Source organism: Hyla sarda, chromosome 12 (genome assembly GCF_029499605.1).
Source record: "Hyla sarda isolate aHylSar1 chromosome 12, aHylSar1.hap1, whole genome shotgun sequence".
NCBI classification, from domain to species: Eukaryota; Metazoa; Chordata; class Amphibia; order Anura; family Hylidae; genus Hyla; species Hyla sarda.
In genome coordinates this window covers 12,937,862-12,958,126 of record NC_079200.1, presented here as the reverse complement: position 1 = coordinate 12,958,126, position 20,265 = coordinate 12,937,862, and the positions used below count along the sequence as shown (strand labels likewise).

At 41.1% G+C, this 20,265-nt stretch overlaps 1 protein-coding gene and 1 long non-coding RNA gene across 3 annotated transcripts in view; one reads left to right on the top strand and one right to left on the bottom strand.

Moving 5' to 3' along the window:
* Positions 1-20,265, top strand: part of LOC130296461 (rho GTPase-activating protein 39-like) — a 121,472-nt gene that overhangs the window by 66,835 nt on the left and 34,372 nt on the right. The window contains exons 3-4 of the mRNA XM_056548000.1: positions 1,858-3,109; positions 10,753-11,305. Coding sequence (XP_056403975.1) covers positions 1,858-3,109; positions 10,753-11,305 — 1,805 coding nt within the window. The remainder of the gene's footprint in view (positions 1-1,857; positions 3,110-10,752; positions 11,306-20,265) is intronic.
* LOC130296466 (uncharacterized) overlaps positions 1-20,265 on the bottom strand; it is a 46,414-nt gene that overhangs the window by 5,300 nt on the left and 20,849 nt on the right. The window contains exon 3 of one of the 2 annotated variants that reach the window (XR_008849220.1): positions 7,764-7,934. This is a non-coding gene — a long non-coding RNA (uncharacterized LOC130296466). Of the gene's footprint in view, positions 1-7,763; positions 7,935-15,559; positions 15,968-20,265 lie in introns of those variants that run through there. The other variant, XR_008849219.1, reaches the window with a different exon arrangement.

Genomic DNA, 20,265 nt, shown 5'->3' with positions numbered 1-20,265 from the left:
GTTGAAATCTAAAATGGAGCACCCTACGGCCATGTGGTCTTGGAAGTTTGGAGCATCTCCTGTAAAGTTTGACACATTTTTATAGCCTCAGGTGGCAGAGGGCTTCCTCCCCCTCACCGGGTGTTGGTGACCTGTATGAAGGGGTTGGCTGTCTGTCTTAGATCATTAGTAAAACCAACCCCCGTCTCCATTCAATAGCTAATAAAGTGAGCCAGACAGCCGGCCCCTTCACACATGGATGGAGGGCGAAGCCACCGGAGGCTGAGATGATGCATCAGAACTTACAGAAGAAGATACCAACTGATATGACCAAGGGTAAGGTCCAAGGAGTTTACTAGTAAGTTGCTTTGGGCTGTGTTTTTTTTCCACTTGGCAGTTTTCGAGGTTCTAGAGAACCTTTGCTGTGTATTGTACTATAGTAAAAAAAAAATGTAGCCAGCTCACCGTTTGTAGTTGCTTAGTCTCTGGGCACTTGTAGTTGTTGGTTCGGAAGCCAGGATGAAGCCGGGCCGTTACCCCGGTAGATAGGAGAAAAATTAAAGAAGAATCCAGCTCCCCAAAAAGTTGAAGAAAATGTTAAAAGTCCAAAATTTAATTAGTCCATATTAAAACCAAAAAACCAAAAACACCCTGTGTGGATAAAACCCCTACGCCAAGCGTAGGGGTTTTATCCACACAGGGTGTTTTTGTTTTTTTGGTTTTAATATGGACTAATAAAATTTTGGACTTATAACTTTTTCTACAATTTTTGGGGGAGCTGGATTCTTCTTTCATTTTTCTCCTGTGTATTGTACTGTCATGCCTTGTGTGATTGTGATTCATTGTATACGTGTCTGTAGGAAGATACGAGATGGCACCACTAGAAATGCACTCTCATCAATCTACAGGTAGGAATGGCGTGTAGAAGCGCGGCAGGTACGCAACACATACAATGAGTCCACGGAGGTGCTAGGACGTAAGATCAGGCTAGAACTTAGCATTAACTGTATATAGCAGCAAAAAAGAATATCCGGCACTCACCGCTCGGTTTGGGACTCGAAGCTCCTATTCGGACCAGCCGGGGGGATCAGGACCACAGAAGTGTGTGGGCGCTCAGAGGTGACAGCCGGCGGTTTTGCGCAAGGTGTGCTTCTTCCGGCTTCCAGAGTGCATTTTTAGACTGTGTAGTTTACAACATATGTAGTAGTTGGCTTAGTTTAATGCCAAAAGTGGCGTATTTTTGGTGCAAATAAGGCACGCACCTTTAAACTCTAGCCATGCCCACTTTTTAGCAAACCCTTTACCCTGGTGAACGAGTTGCAAAAATGTTTTAAAAGTGTCTTGGAAATCAAGCAAATCATGTAAGGCTGGGTTCACACCACGTTTTGTTAAATACGGCTCCCGTATACGGTTGGGAGGAGGGAGCGGGGCTTAATCGCGGCACCCGCACTCAGCCGTATTCGGGAACCGTATTTAATGTATGTCTATGAGCCGACCGGAGTGAACCGCAGCCTCCGGTCGGCTTAGTTTTCGGCCATATGCGGTTTCCTGACCGCAGGCAAAAACGTGGTCGACCACGTTTTTGCCTGCGGTCGGGAAACCGCATACGGCCGAAAACGAAGCCGACCGGAGGCTGCGGTTCACTCCGGTCGGCTCATAGACATACATTAAATACGGTTCCCGAATACGGTTGAGTGCGGGTGCCGCGATTAAGCCCCGCTCCCTCCTCCCAACCGTATACGGGAGCCGCATTTAACAAAACGTGGTGTGAACCCAGCCTTAGCCAGGTTTTTTTGCTGCTATTTTTATTAACTGGGGTTGTAAATGTTTTTATTTGACTTATTTAATTCTCATTTTTCTTTGTTCTATTTTCTACAGGTGGCAACCTGTTCCTGGAACCAAGGCAGCCATGCTAGTGAAAGTGAATAGTCTAAGACAAGTCCCAGTGTCTCCGGCCTGTACACCCCTCCAAAGTGGCAACCATAAAAATTCTTTAGGCAGAGTTGCCGGATACGCCCATGTTCAGCCCACTTCTATGCAAGCAAAATCTGGAGTAGACACAAAACAATCAATGCAAATAAAGAAAACGGACAATGGTGTATTCTGTCTCGTCATGACCAATGGGGCCACATGTCAAACCCCGCAGAGAACTCCTACAGGGACGCTGCAGCCCTCCTCCCCCAGGTATGGCTCCCCACCACCCATTTATGATGAGCCATCTTTAGATTCCCCGATTTACGATGAACCTCCCTCAGAGATGGACTTTGAAAGCATGACTGTACAGTCAATTTCACCGCCTGTATCTCCAACCAATAGTCTACAGAGTCATTCACAGACTCCAAAACTTCTGCCCTACCCAGGTCATCCAAGCAAACACAAGAGGAACCCTTCTGCTACGGAATACAGCCCAGCAGGCAGGGAGTACATAAAGCACATGGTCAACGTTGACCAGTCCTCCAAACAGCCTATTTCTCCCACTGGATCTCTTGATGCCCCTCCTAAACAGCAACCTGGTCCTTTGGCCTTAAAAGACAGCTTTAAACATTCTTGGAGAGTCTTGGAAGCTAATGTTCTTAAAAACATGGAGGCTCACCATAACAGGCAACATAGTCTTCCTCAAGACTATCCCACGGTGGTAAGTCAACAGGACTCTGGTTATTCTACAGGCCCCTCACCCAGCTTGAGAAAACGGAAAGGTAGAAGACAAGGGACTGTTCAGACTCGGCCTGGCTCGGTGGGCAGCAGCAGCGAACTCAATGCACTAAATGAAAAACTAATAGCAGAAATGCGGTCAGTAGTCTGCAGAACGACTGCAGTAAGGGGCAGCAAGACTAGCCTGGACACGGACATGATAGAAAACATTGCCCCAGACAATAACAAGGTGCGCTTTCAGACGGACTCCTTAAAACACTCTGTAGGAGTAGGCCGAGGGTCAAGGGACGAACTCACGTCAAGCAGCCGGTCCTTGTATAGACTTGGACCAGAGGCGAGAGAATATAAAGGAGAAGTAACTGGTCAACCAGAAGTGGTACGACAGAAACGGACTTACGAGAAGATGGACTTCATGGAGAAGAAGGTCACGAGTCAGATAAGCTTACTGTCAACGGAATCGACAAGAACCGTATCCCAGGTACTGTCAAATTTAACCATTTATTATCCCTAAAAAAATACTCAAGCAATGAAGGAAAATGTGATTTTGACAGCCCCCAGTCCTTGTCTGTCTTTAGAGTCTATATGGAACATTGCTAGAGGTTACAGGGCCCGAGGCCTGTGTTGTCATCAAAACCTGACAGGTGTACAACACTTCCTGTTCAGTATTCTGTCATACTCCTAAGGCGGGGTCTTATTTGTCCAATGGTTCATGTGGTTTAAATCCAACATGCCTGACCCTTCTTTTGACATCTTCTGTCAGCGGAGAGTTGGGAGGCCCAGTCAGCCGGTCCTGCTGAAGTTGGTAGGTTTGGACAACTTTTGACAAAAGTGTACGAGGACCCTTAAAGGGGTATACCGGTGAAAAAATGTTTTGTCATATCAACCAGCTCCAGAAAGTTAAACAGATTTGTAAATTACTTCTATAAAAAAAAAATCTTAATCCTACCAGTACTTATCAGCTGCTGAAGTTGTGTAGTTCTTTTCCGTCTAACCAGAGAGCTCTCTGCTGACTCCTCTGTCTGTGTCAGGGACTGTCCAGAGTAGGAGCAAATCCTCATAGCAAACATCTCCTGCTCTGGACAGTTCCTGAGACAGACAGAGGTGTCAGCAGAAAGCACTGTGGTCAGACTAAAAAGAACAACTCAACTACAGCAACTGATAAGTACTGGTAGGATTAATTTTTTTTAATAGAATTAATTTACAAATCTATTTAACTTTCTGGAGCCAGTTGTTTTGAAAAAAATAGTTTTTCACCGGAGTACCCCTTTAAGACTAAGGAGCCTATTACACAGGACGACAATCAGCTGAAAAGGCTCATATTGTCTCTTAAAGGGTACCTTTCATCAAAAAGATTCTTGATATATTATAGATTAATGTATGCAGAATAACTTTTCAATTCCATGTTATTAAAAAATATACTTCTTTCTATAAAATTTTCCACTTGGGGTCTCCCTACCAGTCCTGGCTAAAAAGCCCTTTTTTATAAATTTCACACTCATGTGGAGTTCTAAATCTCAGACTGCAGCCGAGACACAGACAAGCTCAGCACTGCTCCCTGCCTGTCAATCAGACAGGCAGGAGCCAGCACTGTGCTCATAGCACAGCAGGGCATACTCCTGACTCTGCCTTACAGCATGCCCTCATTCATTTTACTATCTGAGCTCCGATCTTTCTTCTCTCTGCACTTGCAGTTGTAAAACGAGGGGAGAAGATTCAGAGCTGCCAGCTGAGCTTGTCTGTGTCCCGGCTGCAGTCTGAGATTTAGATCTATAAAAATTGCTTGCCTCTAGGGAGCCCTCTAGTGGTCATTTTTTCAAAGTGGAAAATTAAATAGAAAGAAGCACATTTTTTAATAACATGCGAATGGAAAGTTATTCTGCATACATTAAACTATAATATATAAAAAGTTTTTTGATGAAAGGTACCCTTTAAGTGATCATAAGGGATCCAGTGATTGTTCATGTGGCCCTGTCTGTACAATAGTCAAGCCAATAGGCTCCTAAAACGAGTTCCGGTCTACAGGACTGTATGGAATTGGGTTTTCAGGTGGAGCTCTAGGGTTAAAAGTTTCCTAAAGCTCAGGTGTATCCATCTGCAGTAGGGTAAATAATATACAACCGTTTTTGGACATGGTTCGCTGTCAGTCTTAGAATGTGTGTTTAGTGATGGAAACACGTAGTCTCATGTGTCCCGTAGCTGACCTTGTTTGTTCCATAGGGCAGTTGTTTTTCCCCTGAGGTGCGGACATTAACTTTCCACTGCTTAAAGGGGTACTCTGGTGGAAAATATAATTTTTTTATATATATTTTTTAGTCAACTGATGCCAGAAAGTTAAACAGATTTGTAAATTACTTCTATTAAAAAAAATCTTAATCCTTCCAGTACTTTTTAGCAGCTGTATGCTACAGAGGAAATTGTATTCTTTTTGAATTTCTCTTTTGTCTTGTCCACAGTGCTCTCTGCCGACACCTGATGCCCGTATCAGGAACTGTCCAGAGCAGGAGGAAATCCTCATAGCTGCTGCTCTGGACAGTTCCTGACACGGACAGAGGTGCCAGCAGAGAGCACTGTGGACAAGACAAAAAAAGAAATTCAAAAAGCAAAGAATTTCCTCTGTAGCATACAGCTGCTAATAAGTACTGGAAGGATAAAGATTTTTTTAATAGAAGTAATTTACAAATCTGTTTAACTTTCTGGCACCAGTTCATAAAAACAAAAACAAAAAAAAAAATATTTTTTACACCAGAGTACCCCTTTAAGAGACGGGCCGAATACTTCAGGTGTTCGTAGTTTACGATACGGTCACAGTCAGATTTGGCTCTACAAGATCTGCAAGTCAAGCCGGTTATCCGTAAAATGACATTGTTTGTCACACAGGCTTTCAACATACAGTGAAACCTCTTTGAGATGACCACCCAAAATAACGCGAAAAAGGCCTAGTAAGCAGGTGGTCTTCCCAAAAAAATGCATATTCCAGTGTTTCCCAAACAGGTGCCTCCAGCTGTTGTAAAACTACAAATCCCAGCATGCCCGGACAGCCGTAGGCTGTCCGGGCATGCTGGGAATTGTAGGTTTACAGCAGCATGAGGAACCCGGGTTGGGAAATACTGGCCTACCCAATGAGCTACAAAAAATTTTTCACAGAAAATCCAGTCTTTTGGAGAGTTTTTTTTTATTGTGTTATTACTGTGTCATCCTATCATAGCTTCCTACGCCCCCCAACATAAATTTGACCACAAGCCAGTTTTAAAGGAGAACTCTGTGATAGAAAAACGTATTGCCTATCTAAAGGATAGGAAATAAGCGTCAGATCGCGGGGGTCCAACTGGTAGTGAATGGAAACATCCATATTTATATTCAGGACTTTAAAATAAATAAACAAAAATCAAACAATACTGTTAAAACTGTTCATTAAAGGAGATCTCCAGTGTAAAAAAAATTATAAAAAAAACGCATCCCCAATCCGAAGTGTCAGATGGAAACCATGTTTATACGCATTTTTAAAATAAAGAAATAAATATATTTTAAAAAATTAAATAAATAAAGTAAATGAATAAAAATCAAGCAACACTGTTAAAACTTTTCATTAAAGGAGATCTCCAGGATAGAAAAACACATCTCCTATCTAAAAGATAGGAAATAAGCGTCAGATCGCGGGGGTCCAACTGGTAGTGAATGGAAACATCCATATTTATATTCAGGACTTTAAAATAAATAAATAAAAATCAAACAATACTGGTAAAACTGTTCATTGAAGGAGATCTCTGGGGTTAAATAAAAAAAAAAAACATATCCCCAATCCGAAGTGCCAAATGGAAACCATGTTTATACGCATTTTTTAAATAAATAAATAAATAAATATATTGAAAAAAATTAAATAAATAAAGTAAATGAATAAAAATCAAACAACACTGTTAAAACTTTTCATTAAAGGAGATCTCCGGGATAGAAAAGCACATCTCCTATCTAAAAGATAGGAAATAAGTGTCAGATCGCGGGGGCTCCGACTGGTAGTGAATGGAAACATCCATATTTATATTCAGAACTTTAAAATAAATAAACAAAAATCAAACAATACTGGTAAAACTGTTCATTGAAAGAGATCTCTGGGGTTAAAAAAAAAACATGTCCCCAATCCTAGGTGTCAGATGGACACCATGTTTATATGCATTTTAAAAATAAATAAATAAATATATTAAAAAATTTCATAAATAAAGTAAATGAATAAAAATCAAACAATACTGGTAAAACTTTTCATTAAAGGAGATCTCTGGGATAGAAAAACTTATCCTAAGTGTCAGATCTCGGGGGGTTCTGACCGTTGGGACCCCCCTCAATCTTGGGCACAGCGCCCCAACTCTCCTTCTAAATGGAACGTGTCGACCACCGGAAGAAGTGATGGCCGACATGCCCTCTCCATGCAGGGGGGGGGGGTGTCAGATATCAATTTTTGCAGTGGTCGACATGCCCAATCCAGTTGGAGAGCCAGGGCATCGGGCGGGGGTCGTGGGGGTTCCAATAGTCGGACCCCTGAGATCTGACACTTAGGATAGGGGATACGTTTTTCTATCCCGTAGATCTCCTTTTTCTCTCTGTAAATAAATGTATTTATTTATTTAATATTTTCAAGTTCTGAATATAAATATGGATGTTTCTTCTCACTACCAGTCGGAACCCCCAGGATCTGACACTTATCCCATATCCTTAAGATAGGGGGATACATTTTTTCTATCTCGGAGTTATCCTTTAAAACTGGCATGTGGTCAAAATTAAAGGGGGCGTAAAGCACTAGGATAGTGTGACACAGTAATAATACAGTGAAACCTCTCAGGAGAGATTGGATTATCTGTGAAAGATTTTCAGGGGAAATGTTTAAAATCATGGGGGATCCGACCGTTGACCTGTCCTTGGAATAGGGGATAAGTTTTTCTGTTGTGGAGATCTCCTTAAATGAACAGTTTTAACAGTATTTGTTTGATTTTTATGAATTTACTTACCTAGAGTATTTATTTATTTATTTTAGTTCTGGATATACACATGGTTTCCATTCACTACCAGCATGTTTATAAATATGAATGGACAGTATATTACTTACAAAACTTTGGATAATCTGATTATTAAGCTTTATTTACCTACAAGCTGAATCTCCAGTAACCGTTACAGTGATAGATGTCCCTTTTGTGAGGTGGCAGTCGTGATAACGTGGAGTTCACAGCGGTGACCTTCCATGCCTCTCTGGGCTTTGTACAGAACTTCCTTAGTCTGACTTCCCGTCCGGCCTTCTGCATGCTCATCCTGCATAGCTACAGCCATATGTAAAAAAAATACATAAATAAAAAATGGAAAAAAAAACTGTAGGAAAAGGAATTTGGTATTACAATTACAATCTTCTGTCTATTGTATGTATCACAATATGATTTATTTTATTTTATTAAAGGAGTAGTCCAGTGGTGACCCAGTGGTGAACAACTTATCCCCTATCCTTAGGATAGGTGTTAAGTTTGAGATTGCGGGGGGTCCGACCGCTGGGGCCCCCTGCGATCTCCTGTACGGAGCCCCGACAGCCGGCGGGAAGGGGGCGTGTCGACCTCCGGACGATGCGGCGGCCGACACGCCCCCTCAATACAACTGTATGGCAGAGCCGAAGCGCTGCCTTCGGCAATCTACGGCTCTGCCATAGAGATGTATTGAGGGGGCGTGTCGGGCGCCGCTTCGTGCGGGCGTCGACACCCGCTATCTGGCCGGAGAGCCTGGCCCCCGTACAGAGAGATCGCAGGGGGCCCCAGCGGTCGGACCCCCCGCGATCTCAAACTTATCCCCTATCCTTAGGATAGGGGATACGTTTTTCACCACTGGACTACCCCTTTAAGTCTTAATGTTTTCAGTCTGGCCACTAAGCCTAATAATAAGACAACACTTCCTGTAGGGATTGCATTGGGCATTCTCCTTATCCTTATCATCCTTATTATCACAGGCAGGGTTTGGGTCCTTTAATACATGCAGACCCTTGCCCTATATCTATCTGCCCCTCAACTTCAACAGCTGATAAGTACTGGAAGGATTCATATTTTTTTAATAGAAGTAATTTACATATCTGTTTTAACTTTCTGGAGTCAGTTGATATATATAAAAAAAATTTTTTTTTACTGGAATACCCCTTTAAGTGAATGAGCTCACTGCAGTACACATTGGAATGGCTCTTTGTGGGTTTCTTGACATATGTCAGAGATGTTCTGCAGTTTCTGATGTGAACATAACCTTAGGGCTAAGCTTGAGCCCCATCATAGTTTTCCGTACTGGTTGGAAATCACTGAGGAATTTGTTAGTTATGCGCTCAAATAGTTTTCTACACTTTTGTTTAACGCTTAAGACATTTTTTCATGCGGTGACACAAACCACAGAGCAGCTTAATACAGACACTAGTTAGACTGAAAGGTTAAAGGGGTATTCCGGGCAAAAACATTTTATCCCCTATCCAAAGGATAGGGGATAAGATGTCTGATCGCGGGGGGCGCGCTGCTGAGACCCCCCGTGATCTCCCTGCAGAACCCTCATTCTATGCGGTTGCTGCATTTCCAGTTCCGTAGACATGAATGGAGGGGGCGTGGCGTGATGTCACGTCCCCAGTTGCCGATGGGTTCCTTTTGAGCACCTGCAAAATTATGAACTGGAGGCCAAGGCAAAACCTTGAGGGTCTATTCACACGGAAGAAATCCGCCTGAAATTAAAGCCCAATAGTGTTGAGCGCGAATATTCGAAATGCAAATTTTTAGCGCAATTTTTTTTTCAAATATGCGAATATGCAAATATTCACGAATATGCAAATATGCAAATATCTGCAAATGTCGACACTTCCAGTCAGAGGACACTGATCCCTCCCTTCTTATAGGTGTAAGATATAATCGCTCATGCGCACTATGCGAATTTCATTACGAATTTTCGCATGGAAAAAAAGAGAGAACGAACATAGAGAATATCGCGAATATAGGACGGATATTCGTCCATATATTCACGAAATATTGTTAATTCGAATATGTCCTATGCCGCTCATCACTAAAGCCCAATACACTTCTATGGGAGTTCGCACTCCCGTTAACACTTCGGAAATCATGTTAGGGATTAACGATTTCATTATATGTGTTTCCCCACTGATCTAATTCTGTCTTCTAGTGTCTGGTTCTATTAGTTTAGCTGGTGTCAAGGATGGCTGCTGTTTAGGCCTTAAAGTGTGCGTGACTGTTGCTGTATACTGCTGAGTGTCAACATAAAGTAATATACACCAGACAAAATGTTGGTATAAAACTCTTTCTCAGCAAGAAAACTCAGAGAGTTCCCAAGTGTTATCAGAGAGTTCTCAGAGAGAGTTCTGTTTATTATTTGGAAGCGCATTCATTTTTACATTTGACAAAAAAGGGAGGTTAGTTATCACGTCAAAATCATCATGTTACATTTTGATTGGTTATTTGAGCTTTGTGTCTGTATATATTAGCATATTTAAGCATCTATTTCTTTCTTGGCCAGAGTTCACTTAGGCTAAGTTTTCACTTGTTTTTTTTCTGGCAGTTTTTGGAAAACTGCCACTGCAGTTTTAGAGCCAAAGTCAGAAGTGGATCCATAAGGGAGGAGAAGTGTAAGTCCTTCCTTTATATGTCCTATTCCTTTTGAATACATTTCTGGCTTTGGCTCAAAAACTGCAGTGGCAGTTTTCCAAAAACTGCCAGGAGAAAAACCAAGTGGAAACTTAGCCTTATGCGGCTCTCTCGCTCTTCATACTGGAAAATCCCAGATGTCTCTGTCCTTCTATACAACCTGTATCTTCTTCAAATATTTTGTCTTCTGACGTCTCATCTTGGGCCTCCTGGCATCATCCCAAGGTCTCCATCTTAGTTGCAAGCAAATAGCAAGCTGATATATGGGTTATAAGGAAAATAATATTTTTTCTGCAGCATATTAGCATATATGTCTATTTCTTAATATATATATATTGATCAGTAATCAAAATGATAAGGGTCATCCCTGTCACTAGTATGTCTCCTATTTTTAGTGCTAATAAAGTTTTGTACAAATATATGAAAAAAATAAATTCCTTACACTGATTGAACTAATTTCTCCTCGTTGCAGAGCGGAACTTTGGAGGGGAATCCTACGTGTGAAAGTAGGGGGCAGACAAACTATGGATCTAGCTACCAGTTTCCTTATACTACCCTGAAGAAACCACTTTCCCAAACCAGCATGGCCGACTGGGCCTCGAAGAACCTCAATATGCACACGCAGGGAATCTTCCGCAGGAGAATCTCCATCTCTAACATGCTGTCTTGGAATGGCGGGTCCATCAAGAAGCCCATGCTGATCACTAGCAATCGAGTCATCAAGAAAGAGGCCTGTGAGATGTTCAAGCTGGTCCAGGTTTACATGGGAGACCGTCAGGGCCGGACAGACCGAAACCAGGTGGCCTTAGTGTTGGTGACTAAGTGTTGGACGGTGCAAGGCTTGCGGGATGAACTGTACATGCAGCTGGTGAGACAGACCACCAATAACATGACCTACAGAAGCCTGTCTTTAGGGTGGGAACTTATTGCCATCAGTTTGGGGTTTTTCTCCCCGTCTCCAAAGTTTCAGTCCTACTTGGAGGGATACATCTACAGACATCTTGAAGAAGCCAGCGATCAGAACAGTAAGTGTTCCTCGGGTTTTCACTTTTATCTTCTTGGATCTAGAAGGCTGTATAGCATATACAATGCATTACATGCAGAAAAGAGTTAGTCCTTAACCCCTTAAGGACCAGGCCATTTTACACCTTAGGACCAGAGGGTTTTTTGCACATCTGACCACCGTCACTTTAAGCATTAATAACTCTAAGATGCTTTTACCGAATATTCTGATTCTGAGATTGTTTTTTCGTGACATATTCTACTTTATTTTGTTGGTAAATTTTCGTCGTTACTTGCATCCCCTTTTTTGTGAAAAATTCCCAAATTTCATGAAAATTTAGAAAATTTAGCATTTTTCTAACTTTGAAGCTCTCTGCTTGTAAGGAAAATGGATATTCCAAATAAATTTCATTTTTATTCACAAATACAATATGTCCACTTTATGTTGGCATCATAAAATGGACATATTTTTACTTTTTGAAAAAATTAGAGCCCCCCCCCCCCCCAATGTGAATGTACAGGGTACACTCACATGGGCGGAGGTTTACAGCAAGTATCTGGCTGCAAGTTTGAGCTGTGGGAAATTTTCTGCCGCAGCTCAAACTGCCAGCGAGAAACTACTGTGAACCCCCGCCCGTGCGACTGTACCCTAAAAACACTACACTAACACACAATAAAATAAAAAGTAAAAAACACTACACATACACATACCCCTACACAGCCCCCCTCCCCAATAAAAATGAAAGCATCTGGTATGCCACTGTTTCCAAAACGGAGCCTCCAGCTGCTGCAAAACAACAACTCCCAGTATTGTCGGACAGCCGTTGACTATCCAGGCATGCTGGGAGTTTTGCAACAGCTGGAGGCACCCTGTTAGGGGAATTCTACGCCAGTGATTCCCAATGTCCACCCCTATGCAAGTCCCTAATTCAGGCCTCAAATGCGCATGGCGCTCTCACTTTGGAGCCCTGTCGTATTTCAAGGCAACAGTTAAGGGTCACATATGGGGTATCGCCGTACTCGGGAGAAATTGTGTTACAAATTTTGGGGGGTATTTTCTGCTTTTACCCTTTTTAAAAATGTAAAATTTTTGGGAAAACAAGCATTTTAGGTAAAAAAAATAAAATATTTTTTTTTACATATGCAAAAGTCGTGAAACACCTGTGGGGTATAAAGGTTCACTTAACCCCTTGTTACGTTCCCTGAGGGGTCTAGTTTCCAAAATGGTATGCCATGTGGTTTTTTTTTTTTGCTGTCCTGGCACCATAGGGGCTTCCTAAATGCGGCATGCCCCCAGAGCAAAATTTGCTTTCATAAAGCCAAATGTGACTCCTTCTCTTCCGAGACCTGTAGTGCGCCAGCAGAGCACTTTTCACCCCCATATGGGGTGTTTTCTGAATCGGGAGAAATTGGGCTTCAAATTTTTAGGGGTATTTTCTGCTATTACCCTTTTTAAAAATGTAACATTTTTGGGAAAGCAAGCATTTTAGGTAAAATTTTTAATTTTTTTTTTACATTTGCAAAAGTCGTGAAACACCTGTGGGGTATAAAGGCTCACTTTATCCCATGTTACATTCCCTGAGGGGTCTAGTTTCCAAAATGGTATGCCATGTGTTTTTTTTTTTTTTTGCTGCTCTGGCACCATAAGGGCTTCCTAAATGCAACATGCCCCCCAAAAACCATTTCAGAAAAACGTACTCTCCAAAATCCCCTTGTCGCTCCTTCCCTTCTGAGCCCTCTACTGCGCCCGCCGAACACTTTCCATAGACATATGAGGTATGTGCTTACTCGAGAGAAATTGGGCTACAAATACAAGTATACATTTTCTCCTTTTACCCCTTGTAAAAATTCAAAAATTGGGTCTACAAGAAAATGCGAGTGTAAAAAATTAAGATTGTGAATTTTCTCCTTCACTTTGCTGCTATTCCTGTGAAACACCTAAAGGGTTAAAACGCTGACTGAATGTCATTTTGAATACTTTGGGGGGTGCAGTTTTTATAATGGGGTCATTTATGGGGTATTTCTAATATGAAGACCCTTCAAATCCACTTCAAACCTGAACTGGTCCATGAAAAATATCGAGTTTGAAAATTTTGTGAAAAATCGGAAAATTGCTGCTAAACTTTGAAGCCCTCTGGTGTCTTCCAAAAGTAAAAACTCGTCAATTTTATGATGCAAACATAAAGTAGACACATTGTATATGTGAACCCAAAAAAATGTATTCGTAATATCCATTTTGCTTACAAGCAGAAAGCTTCAAAGTTAGAAAAATGCAACATTTTCAAATTTTTCATCAAATTTACGGATTTTTCACCAAGAAAGGATGCAAGTATCGACAAAAATTTACCACTATGTTAAAGTAGAATATGTCACGAAAAAACAATCTCGGAATCAGATTGATAACTGAAAGCATTCCAGAGTTATTAATGTTTAAAGTGACAGTGGTCAGATGTGCAAAAAACGCTCCGGGCCTTAAGGCCAAAATGGGCTTGGTCCTGAAGGGGTTAAGGGGGTACTTTACCGGAAAAGTTTTTTTTTTTTTTTTTTTTAAATCAACTGGTGCTAGAAAGTTAAACAGATTTGTAAATTACTTCTATTAAAAAATCTTAATCCTTCCAGTACTTATCAGCTGCTGTTATGATCCACAGGAAGTGCTTTTCATTTCTGCCTGATTTTTTAATAGAAGTAATTTACAAACCTGAAAGAACTCCGTCCGGCACCAAGGTATGAGGTAAAAAGGCTTGTCTTTATTTATTCCACAGCAGGATACATACAGATAAAGATGTCTGACGCGTTTCGCCCTTTGCAAAGGGCGAAACGCGTCAGACATCTTTATCTGTATGTATCCTGCTGTGGAATAAATAAAGACAAGCCTTTTTACCTCATACCTTGGTGCCGGACGGAGTTCTTTCAAGTATAAGGAGTTGCCGGAGGCGGTTCCGGCAGTCCGCAGCACAGGTGCAGGAGGTGTCCGGAGCTGGTGAGAGCGGTATCCATATTCCTTTAATTTACAAACCTGTTTAACTTTCTGGCACCAGTCGATTTAAAAAAAATAAAAAATAAAAGTTTTCCAGTGGAGTACCCCTTTAACATTAAAAGGTGCAGATGTTCTGGCACCACAGGTGGTAATATTAGTTGTTGGTAGACAGTGGACTCTATAATCAGGCAGCACATCCCCCTTGTAATATATGTGCTGGTATAACCTAGACTAGATAAGAATACACAACAAATTGTCTCTTACTATTTATAACCATTGTAATGATACAGTAACGTTGTATCTGGAGCAAACATATGGGAGGGAACATTCCGGAAGGTCTGAGCTCTGCGGCTTTTGTTCATTGCTCATTGAGATGAATTGATATAGAGAGAGCGATAAAAGAAGGGAATGTGACGGACCCAGTCTTCTTCTGATTTTGATGGTGCTAGTATTGTCCATACTATAAATATTGATGCCCGATCCCCCCCACCAAACAGGAGAGGCCATGACATTTTAAAGGGGTACTCCCGGTGGAAAACTTTTATTTTCTTATTTTATTTTTTTTATAAATCAACAGGTGCCAGAAAGTTAAACAGCTTTGTAAATTACTTCTATTAAAAAATCTTAATCCTTCCAGTACTTATTAGCTGCTGAATACCACAGAGGAAATTAGTTTCTTTTTGGAACACAGAGCTCTCTGCTGACATCACGACCACAGTGCTCTCTGCTGACCTCTCATTCTATTTTAGGAACTGTCCAGAGCAGGAGAGATTTGTTATGGGGGATTTTCTCCTACTCTGGACAGTTCTTAAAATGGACAGAGATGTCAGCAGAGAGCACTGTGGTCATGATGTCAGCAGAGAGCTCTGTGTTCCAAAAAAAAAAAAAAGAATTTCCTCTGTAGTATTCAGCAGCTAAAAAGTACTGGAAGGATTAAGATTTTTTTAATAGAAGTCATTTACAAATCTGTTTAACTTTCAGTTAAGTTTTCCACCGGAGTACCCCTTTAATGGCTGGTTAACCCCTTTATAAGTAATATCCCAAGGTGATCGGTGGGGGTGTCTGACCTCTAGGGTCCCCACCAGTGAGGAGGATCGGAGGCCAAATGTTCACCAAGTGAATGGAGTGGCAGCGTACATGCTTGACTACCCTTTTATTTATTCTGTATGGGACTTCTGGACATTGCCGAGCGCTAAGCTCAGCTATGTTTGAAAGCCCCATAGGGAATGACTGGAGAGGTGGCTGAGCATGTATGCTTCCGCTTCATTAGCTTGGTGGACAATTGTCCTTTGCTTTTGGGATAGGTGGAGGTTCCAGTGGTCAGACTACCACCGATCAGCTAGTTATCACCTATCCTGTGGATAGGGGATAACTTTTTTTTTTGTAAACCCCATTAAACTGTAAATGAGGACTATCTTCGGCTTTGTCTATCTTCAGCAGTCTCCAAAAGTTGGAGCAGCAGTGCGGACAGGGACTGCCCCATTCATACAGGGTACTTAGGTAAGGGAGGAAACATCCAGCGCTGCTTAAGCAGCGCTGGTTGTTTCCTTCCTTACCTAAGTGCTCTCTGGAATTGAGGTCCTTTCCTGTCAGTGCAGTGGCAGGACTTGTGGAGGGTGATGAGCTGATTAACACTTTGTTTCCGGATATTCATTCAGGGTAATACTGTTCTTAGCTGTCAGATACTTCTTTGACCTGGCTCCGCCTCCTGGACAAAAATATGATTTTTATAAGTTATGAGAAAGCCATCGCAACAACCACATGCATGCCTTGTCACCTATCTGCCCATGTTTGCAGCTCGTATCCTAAAAATGAGCTGCCCGACACCCTCCAGATGGTGGACAGAGCTTTACTCAGAACCAGAGATGGACTCCAGTGATGCAACGTTCCGGCTGTAGTTACCCCTCCGGCCTTTATCAAGCACGGTTAGGAGTATAGTTGAAACGTTGCATGACTGGAATAAATTACTGAACTCCATTTCTCTTTCTGGATATAGCTTTCTCCTCCACACCATCTGGAATTTGGGTATGTGTTTGTGGGCAAATCGGACAAAGCCCAACTGGAGACATTCACCAACACTCACCTAAGAGGTTCGGGAAGAGCTTTTTCAGTGCCTTTTCAAAAGACTCCTTTTTAAGGGGTACTCCGGTGGAAAACTTTTTTTATTTTTTATTTTTAAATCAACTGATGCAAAAAAGTTAAACAGATTCGAAAATTACTTCCATAAAAAATTCTTAATCCTTCCAGTACAAATCTGTTTAACTTTCTGGCATCAGTAGATTTAAAAAAAAAAAAGAAAAAAATAATACGTTTTCTACCGGAGTACCCCTTTAAGGTTCTAATTTTCTTATGGAGTTTTATTTTTATTTTTTTATTATTATTATTTTTTTTTATTATTATTGTTGTTGTTGTTGTTGCTGCTAATAGTATAATACTTGAAAGCATATTTGTTGCTATATTATGAAAAGGCGTGGAAAAATAAAGATGTCTACCCACCCATATATAAATGAGATTCCAGTCAGATCATACAATAATAAAGAGGGGGGGAGGGAAGTAATACTTAAAGGGGTACTCCGCTGCTCAGCATTTGGAACAAACTTCCCAACGCTGGAGCCGGCGACCGACAGCGGGAGCTCGTGACGTCACGCCCCGCCCCCTCATGATGTCACGCCCTCCGCCCCCTCAATGCAAGTTTATGGGTGGGGGCATGAAGTCATGAGGGGGCGGGGCTATGACATCACGGAACAATTTGTTCCGAACGCTTGGCAGCGGAGTACTCCTTTAACTTTTAATACAACTTGATAAAATATTAACACCTGTAAAGACTGACTGAAAATCAGGAAACATTGATGACTGTTCCCGGTCAAATGTCAATAATAGACGCACATTACCAAATAATTCACAGTTAAATATGTAATCCAAAAGGGGTGCTTAAATATACTCTGCACCGCATAAAATGCACACCAAACCTCTCCCTTTCCTACGTGTTTCGGTTCACAAGTGTTTGTGACCTCATCAGGGGCTAACCATGGTGTGTATGGATTAGTATCAGCATAAATACATATAGACACGCAGAGCGCGGCCCATACAGTCACAAGCTCCAGTAATATACCGTAGCAATCCTAGCGCCAAAAGCTCCAACCTATTCATGAGCAGGGCTTGCAACTGATGGAGACTATCACCGTCCAGACCATGATAAGTCGGTTAAAAAGGTACTCCGGTGAAAAAACTTTTATTTTTATTTTTTTTAAATCAACTGGTGCCAGAAAGTCAAACAGATTTGTAAATGATTTCTATTAAAAAATATTTACCCTTCCAGTACTTTTTAGTAGCTGTATGCTAAAGAGGAAATTATTTTCTTTTTGAAAAAAAAATTTTGTCTTGTCCTCAGTGCTCTTTGCTGACACCTGATGTCCGTATCAGGAACTGTCCAGAGCAGGAGAAAATCCCCATTGCAAACTTATGCTGCTCTGGACAGTTAATGACATGGACAGAGGTGTCAGCAGAGAGCACTGTGGACAAGACAAAAAAGAAATGAAAAAAGAAAAGAATTTCCTGTGGAGCATACAGCTGCTAAAAAGTACTGGAAGGAGAAAGATTTTTTTAATAAAAGTCATGTACAAATTTGTTTACATTTCTGGCACCAGTTGATTAAAAAAAAAAAAAAAATGTTTCCCAGTGTACCACTTTAAGGCGTCTGTATACCTCCTGCGTGCACCCGCTGTGGCGGGGAGCCGTGCGATATATTAGCAAAAAAAAATTCTAACATTAGTGGGTAGAAGAGAGTAGGGTGGTCCGGCACTATCAAGACTAAGGCGGTGCAATGTTCAGGAGAATTCACAATACAAGGTATGAATAGAAGACAGTAGAGCACTCACCATTTATCGGAGCTTTATTGAAGTATTCTAGTAGTACCGGGCATGTGCAGTGGTGGAGGCGGGGGACGTAACCGAGACAGACTGTTTCACGCTTTCACTAGCGTGAGAGCGTGAAACAGTCTGTCTCGGTTACGTCCCCGCCTCCACCACTGTACCTGCCCGGTACCACTGGAATGCTTCAATAAAGCTCCGATGAATGGTGAGTGCTCTCCTGTCTTCTATTTTATATATCAACTGGTTCCAGAAAGTTAAACAGATTTGTAAATGACTTCTATTAAAAAATCTTAATCCTTTCAGTACTTATGAGCTTCTGAAGTTAAGGTTGTTCTTTTCTGTCTAAGTGCTCTCTGATGACACCTGTCTCGGGAAACGCCCAGTTTAGAAGCAAATTCCCATAGCAAACCTCTTCTAAACTGGGCGGTTCCCGAGACACGTGTCATCAGAGATTACTTAGACAGAAAAGAACAACCTAAACTTCAGAAGCTCATAAGTACTGAAAGGATTAAGATTTTTTAATAGAAGTAATTTACAAATCTGTTTAACTTTCTGGAGCCAGTTGATATATAAAAAAAAAGTTTTTTCCTGGATAACCCCTTTAAGTTTTCTATGTTTTATTTGTGCTTAAAAAAAGCTCAAGAGCACATTTTCCCCTATCTCATACACAGACTTAGGACCGAAGTCCAAACACAGGAAGTGCAGCCTGGAGTGCTGAGGGGGCGTGTCGAACCAACAGCATATGGCAGTTTAGTGTGAGAGGAGCTATGTTTGGATGAGGCTGGACCCCCCCCCCCCCCCCACCCCTCAGCACTCCAGGCTGCACTTCCTGTTTTTGGACTTCGGTCCTAAGTCTGTGTATAAGATGGGGGGAAATGTGCTCTTGAGCTTTATTAAGCACAAATAAAACATAGAAAACTTCATTTTTTTTTTAAACAAAGTATATTAGAAATGTTTTAGTGCAATAGCAAAAATTTGTTTTAATGAGAGTTACCCTTAAACAAAATGTACATGCAGACAAATACATTTGCATACTGCGTACTGAAACACAATAACGTGGTCGATTATCTGAGCTGTACAAATAAATACAGGGCTGTTTGGTACAAATAAACAAAAACAAAAAAACCTGCACTAATACAGCATGATGTGCGGGGAACAAATGCAAAACTCAACCACAAGATTCACAAAGTGCACAATCTGTTTACCATCAAATTGCATATTTTCTTTTATTGTTAATGTGATGTGAACCAATGGGGACTCCGACTTTATTTGCATGATCTATAAGTCATTTGAATCTAACACTTTGGCCCTCATTTACTATTGCGATTTCGTATAAATTGTAGTAAAAAAAATAATAAAGTACCGGAAAATGTATTTAACTCTATTTATGAACAAAGTGCACCAGACATGCGCCAATTTCCAGGAAAAAAAACTATTTTATATATATATATATATATATATATATATATATATATATAAATATATATTAACTGGCTCCAGAAAGGTAAACAGATTTGTAAATTTCTTCTATTAAAAAATCTTAATCCTTCCAATAATTATCAGCTGCTGAAGTTGAGTTGTTCTTTTCTGTCTGACAACAGTGCTCTCTGCTGACACCTCTGCTTGTCTCGGGAACTGCACGGAGTAGAAGAGGTTTGCTTTGGGGATTTTCTTCTACTCTGGACAGTTCCCGAGACAGGTGTCATCAGAGAGCACTTAGACAGAGAAGAGCAACTCAACTTCAACAGCTCATAAGTACTGGAAGGATTAAGATTTTTTAATTAAAGTAATTTACAAATCTGTTTAACTTTCTGGAGCCAGTTGATTGATATATAAAGTTTTTTCCCGGATAATCACTTTAAATGTTCCATCTTGCTTTTGGAGTCCTTCTTTTTCGCAAAAAAAAGGTGCTTTTTGGCGCATGGTCCGGAAATTTGAAAAACACATTCAAGAATATAAGGGAAAGCAAACTAGAAATTTCTTTTGGAAAAAAAGAAAATACAAATGTTTTTGATAAATCAGGGCCTTTGTGTAATATTGAATTGTGGGAATTTAAACTAACCTATAACCCCGCCTGTGCCTGAATGTGATTTTAGTCGTTTGTTATAGATCTTTGCTGTGATGTTTTAACATA